General features: G+C 46.0%; 1 protein-coding gene across 1 annotated transcript in view; it reads left to right on the top strand.

Annotated features, from left to right (window-relative positions):
• The window catches only part of LOC115122243 (E3 ubiquitin-protein ligase MYLIP-A-like), a 33,901-nt gene that overhangs the window by 20,675 nt on the left and 7,226 nt on the right, over window positions 1–6,000 (top strand). Inside the window, exon 3 of the mRNA XM_029651437.2 lies at window positions 2,543–2,728. Within this exon, the coding sequence (XP_029507297.1) occupies window positions 2,543–2,728 (186 nt within the window). The remainder of the gene's footprint in view (window positions 1–2,542; window positions 2,729–6,000) is intronic.

Below are 6,000 nucleotides of genomic sequence, written 5' to 3' on the forward strand. Positions count from 1 at the left end.
GGCCTGGTCCAGCTGACTGAATCCTGGCCTGGTCCAGCTGACTGAATCCTGGCCTGGTCCAGCTGACTGAATCCTGGCCTGGTCCAGCTGACTGAATCCTGGCCTGGTCCAGCTGACTGAATCCTGGCCTGGTCCAGCTGACTGAATCCTGGCCTGGTCCTGCTGACTGAATCCTGGCCTGGTCCAGCTGACTGAATCCTGTATAATATTATCTCTGTTTTGTGTTAACAGCCTCACTGGACAGTGACTTGAAAGAGAAGTGTCATCACATCATAACCGAGTTAAAGTAGGCAACAACTTAATAACTCAATCATTCACCACATCTCAGGAACTAATGGAACTTCGGGGAAAACAGCCTGTGATTGTACCAGTCCAATGTTCACTGTATTCCATGTTTATGTCTATTGTTATTCTTTCTTTCTTTCTTTAAAAAAAATCCAGTTTCTTTCCCGAAGCCTACTATCCCTCCATGTTGAATTCAGCACAATAACAAGTGTTTAGCAACAACATGGGAGGGCCCTTACCTCCCTAAGAACAAGATTACAGCGCTGCGTCATCATTACATCGATTCAGCCGTGTCTTTGTGTGGGCTTGTTTTGGTATATAACCAGACTTATTTTTGAAGAATGAGAGCGGGAGAAGAAGAGAGGCCAAGGCTGAATGGTGCTATCGTGCCCAGACCCCACTGTTACAACACAACAGCAGTAGAACCCGGTCTGCTTATCACTCTGTAGCACACTGCTGTGAATAGGCAGCTATACAGAAGTTTACAGGGCTGGCTGCTGACTCCTCTTATACTGTGATAAGAGCTAGAGATCTGTGTGTGTGTGTGTGTGTGTGTGTGTGTGTGTGTGTGTGTGTGTGTGTGTGTGTGTGTGTGTGTGCGCGCACCCTGATTGGAGTTATGAAGCCCCATTTCGGGGCAGCAGGTAGCCTAGTGGTTAGAGTGTTGGACTAGTAACCGAAAGGTTGCAAGATCGAATCCCTGAGCTGACAAGGTAAAAATCTGTCTTTCTGCCCCTGAACAAGGCAGTGTTTCTAGGCCGTCATTGAAAATAAGAATTTGTTCTTAACTGACTTGCCTAGTTAAATAAATATAAAAAAAATATATAAAAAAATGTAAGTCGCTGACTGAGTCACTGGGTTAAAAGTCAGACTTCGTCACGCACTGTTTGACTGGGAACAGCTGTTACTTTTTAACTCTGCTCGTGTTCCTCATTCTATTCCTGGCATCAATGACCGTAGTGAACTAGGAAGCGGAACAGAGTACTACTTTGAGGTATATGGCTTTGGTCAGCTGGCAGTCGTAATGTGTGAGAAAGTGAGCTTGTACAGTGTCAACGAGTGAACAACCATCAATTTTCAGGTGTTCTAGGCCTGTTGCCCCCCCCCCACACACACACACACCTGCTCTGTGTGTAACCCAACCTCTAACTTCCACCTGCTCCCCCAATCATGACCTTTTTAGTTCCAGGCCCTGTGCACCACCCCTCTCCAATCATGACCTGTTTGGTTCCAGGCCCTGTGCACCACCCCTCTCCAATCATGACCTGTTTGGTTCCAGGCCCTGTGCACCACCCCTCTCCAATCATGACCTGTTTGGTTCCAGGCCCTGTGCACCACCCCTCTCCAATCATGACCTGTTTGGTTCCAGGCCCTGTGCACCACCCCTCTCCAATCATGACCTGTTTGGTTCCAGGCCCTGTGCACCACCCCTCTCCAATCATGACCTGTTTGGTTCCAGGCCCTGTGCACCACCTCTCTCCAATCATGACCTGTTTGGTTCCAGGCCCTGTGCATCACCCCTCTCCAATCATGACCTGTTTGGTTCCAGGCCCTGTGCACCACCCCTCTCCAATCATGACCTGTTTGGTTCCAGGCCCTGTGCACCACCCTCTCCAATCATGACCTGTTTGGTTCCAGGCCCTGTGCACCACCCCTCTCCAATCATGACCTGTTTGGTTCCAGGCCCTGTGCACCACCCCTCTCCAATCATGACCTGTTTGGTTCCAGGCCCTGTGCACCACCCCTCTCCAATCATGACCTGTTTGGTTCCAGGCCCTGTGCACCACCCCTCTCCAATCATGACCTGTTTGGTTCCAGGCCCTGTGCACCACCCCTCTCCAATCATGACCTGTTTGGTTCCAGGCCCTGTGCACCACCCCTCTCCAATCATGACCTGTTTGGTTCCAGGCCCTGTGCACCACCCCTCTCCAATCATGACCTGTTTGGTTCCAGGCCCTGTGCACCACCCCTCTCCAATCATGACCTGTTTGGTTCCAGGCCCTGTGCACCACCCTCTCCAATCATGACCTGTTTGGTTCCAGGCCCTGTGCACCACCCCTCTCCAATCATGACCTGTTTGGTTCCAGGCCCTGTGCACCACCCCTCTCCAATCATGACCTGTTTGGTTCCAGGCCCTGTGCACCACCCCTCTCCGATCATTTCCGGTTTGGTTCTAGGCCCTGTGCACCACCCCTCTCCAATCATTACCTGTTCCAGTTCATGTCTAACATTCCCTCTTCTCTCTTCCCTCCACCAGACATGTGTTCTTCATGCAGGTCAAGGAGAACCTCCACAGCGGCCACCTGAGGATGTGTTCGGAGCAGGCTGAGGAGCTGAGTGCCCTGCTGGCCCAAGCTGAGTTCAGAGACTACAACCAGAACACAGCCAAGTACTGGTACTCTGAGCTATGTGGGAGCGAACCCTGCCCGGCAACAGTCAACAGGTAAGGTCGCACACACACACACAGCTATGTCTTACTATGCTTGAGGACATTTTGGGGCCCAACAGTTGATTCCCATTTAAGATCCTATTTTCCCTTTTTCCCTAAACCTAACCCTAAGTCTGAAATAGCTGGCAAAAATGGCCACACTTCTGAATTCTAGTTAGTTTACTATTCTTGTGAGTACTTTTGGTTCTCACAAGTATAGTAAAATGTGTACACAAACACACACACACACACACACACACACACACACACACACACACACACACACACACACCTGTGGTGTGTTTAAACAGGATTGAAGCTCTAGCCATTGTGCTAATTGGATGGAGTTTGCAGGACATGAATACACGGTTGAAATATTGAAAGCAAAGCTACCCTTGACAAGGTCGCTGGCTTAGAGAACAGATATGTTATTAGAGGCTTATGATATGAAAGTATCAACATCTAGCTGAACCAAGTGACAGATGTGTTGTTAATGATTCATCCAACATCGGTTGGACTTCTAACAATCAGATGCTTCAAAGAGAAATTCCCCTTCCTGTCCCAATTCAGAATGTCTGAAAATTCCCTTTCCTGTCCCAATTCAGAATGTTTGAAAATTCATCCCAGAACAGGTCAAACCTTTCATCATTTATTACCGTCGGTGTTACCTAGATTTAGCTGTGTTCCTATTCCGAAATAACATATGGTAGCTGTTCAAAACAAATAAACAAATTAGGTGTAAAATAGGTTCTAGAATTTGCACCCTAACCCATGAGTTTCTCCGAGCCGTAACATTTCCCTCTACTTAGCCTACCTTCTTGAATATGAATCAGTCTGTCGCGTGCATCTGACAGAAACACGCAGTGCCATGGGAACCTGATATCAGTTCCACTGACATTGCAGACAGCAGCAGAGTTTGGAAGTCCCCAGAAATGGTTTGCTTTGCAATTGGAACAAAGTTCAAAACTCATGCCCACGTGTCAGTTGCCATGCGCAAAAGACCGACTACGAGGAAACTAGAAGAAAAGGCATGGTCACGAGGTTCGCTGTACAGAAAGAAAACATGTTCCCCTCCCATGTTCCTACCATGGAGCCGAGGTTGGTTTGCAATTCGAACAACTGTTTGTCCCACGTGATGTCACCCAACATGAGATGAGTAATAGATGGAAAGGAAATGGCACCCTATTTCCCCATAGGCTCTGGTCAAAAGTAGTGCACTAGATGGGTAATAAGGTGCCATTTTGGAGCCTACTACACATACTCACAAGGTCCCCTCTACAGAGACAGACATACTCCTCTCTTCCCAAAGATTCTACCATGTAGCCACTTGTTTTTCTCTCTCAATGACCAAACCTGTTCAGGCACGGAACTGAACACCTAACAGGGACTTTCACCAAAGCAAGCAGGGTTATTGAGTTCTAGCCAGGTAACTGTCCTACACATTGTGAAACGACTGTAAATCATGCAAATGAACACTTGAAAAGGGATTGGTACAGTTGAAGTGGGAAGTTTACATACACTTAGGTTAGAGTCATTAAAACTAGTTTACGTACACTTAGGTTAGAGTCATTAAAACTAGTTTACGTACACTTAGGTTAGAGTCATTAAAACTAGTTTACATACACTTAGGTTAGAGTCATTAAAACTAGTTTACATACACTTAGGTTAGAGTCATTAAAACTAGTTTACATACACTTAGGTTAGAGTCATTAAAACTAGTTTACATACACTTATTTTGGAGTCATTAAAACTAGTTTACATACACTTATGTTGGAGTCATTAAAACTTGTTTTTCAACCACTCCACAAATTTCTTGTTAACAAACTATAGTTTTGGCAAGTCAGTTAGGACATCTACTTTGTGTATGACACAAGTCATTTTTCCAACAAGTGTTTACAGACAGATTATTTCACTGTATCATAATTCCAGGGGGTCAGAAATTTACATACAGCTTGGAAAATTCCCGAAAATGATGTCATGGCTTTAGAAGCTTTCCCAAAGGCTAATTGACATCATTTGAGTCAATTGGAGGCGTGGATGTATTTCAAGGCCTACCTTCATACTCAGTGCTTCTTTCCTTGACATCATGGGAAAATCAAAAGAAATCAGCCAAGACCTCAGAAAAAGAATTGTAGACCTCCACAAGTTATTTATCTTTTCTGTGAAACCCAACCTGGAAGTTATTTTCCACCTCTAACACATAAAGCTGTCTGTCTACCTGTCTGTCTGTATGCCTGCCTGCCTGTCTGTCTGCCTGCCTGCTAGCTAGCTAGCTACAACCACAACATGGTTGTGAGAACCAAGCCAGCGATTAGAGCATAGCCCAGCAGCTCGTTGACTGGTTAAGTCAACAGTTTGGGAAGACTGCCTGTCGGTCTGTCTGCCTGTCTGTCTGCCTGCCTGCCTGCCTGCCTGTCTGCCTGCTAGCTAGCTAGCTACAACAACAACAACATGGTTGTGAGAACCAAGCCAGCGATTAGAGCGTAGCCCAGCAGCTCGTTGACTGGTTAAGTCAACAGTTTGAGAAGACTGCCAGTTTGGGTGGAGGCCAAGCTAAACTAGGGACTGTTCATACTAGGTCAGAGGACCGATCTATCGCTGTGTTTACACACACTCTAGGACACACACACTAGGATACACATGCAAGACAAGCACACACAAACTACAATCCTCCTGACATCGTAATTGGAGGGAAATGTAAATGCCATTGGATTGGCTCTAATCAGTCTAATATGGACATGAAGCTGTCTTGTTAATGTAATGTCAATTATAATAGCCCATTTGGTGATTTCCGTCAGCTCTGTTGTTTTGAGTCATTGCCGATAGCATACTTCTGTTGCACTATGGGTAATGTTCTGGACGTTCTTGCCCCTCATAATCAAGCGTATGTCTTGGGAGGAAGACTTCACCAATGTATGTACTGTGTTTAACTCATTTTGTGATACCATTTACAGAGGCGCTCAAATTAAGTTTGTAAACCACTTTCAAATGGCTGTGAGCCAACAACAATAATAAAATGCACACATACAGATCATTTTACCATAGTAAAGAAATTACAGCAGGAGAATATTATCACTGTTGTGAAAGTTTCCGAACAGCAAAGCTGTCTGTAAGAGGAAATGTATTGGTGATGCATTCCATAGACAGACACAGTTGTTGGGAGTATGAGAAATGTTTGTATGGAACTGAGGGGGCGAGGTTCGTATGGAACTGAGGGGGCGAGGTTCGTATGGAACTGAGGGGCGAGGTTCGTATGGAACTGAGGGGGCGAGGTTCGTATGGAACTG

Source organism: Oncorhynchus nerka, linkage group LG7 (assembly GCF_034236695.1).
Source record: "Oncorhynchus nerka isolate Pitt River linkage group LG7, Oner_Uvic_2.0, whole genome shotgun sequence".
Lineage (NCBI taxonomy): Eukaryota > Metazoa > Chordata > Actinopteri > Salmoniformes > Salmonidae > Oncorhynchus > Oncorhynchus nerka.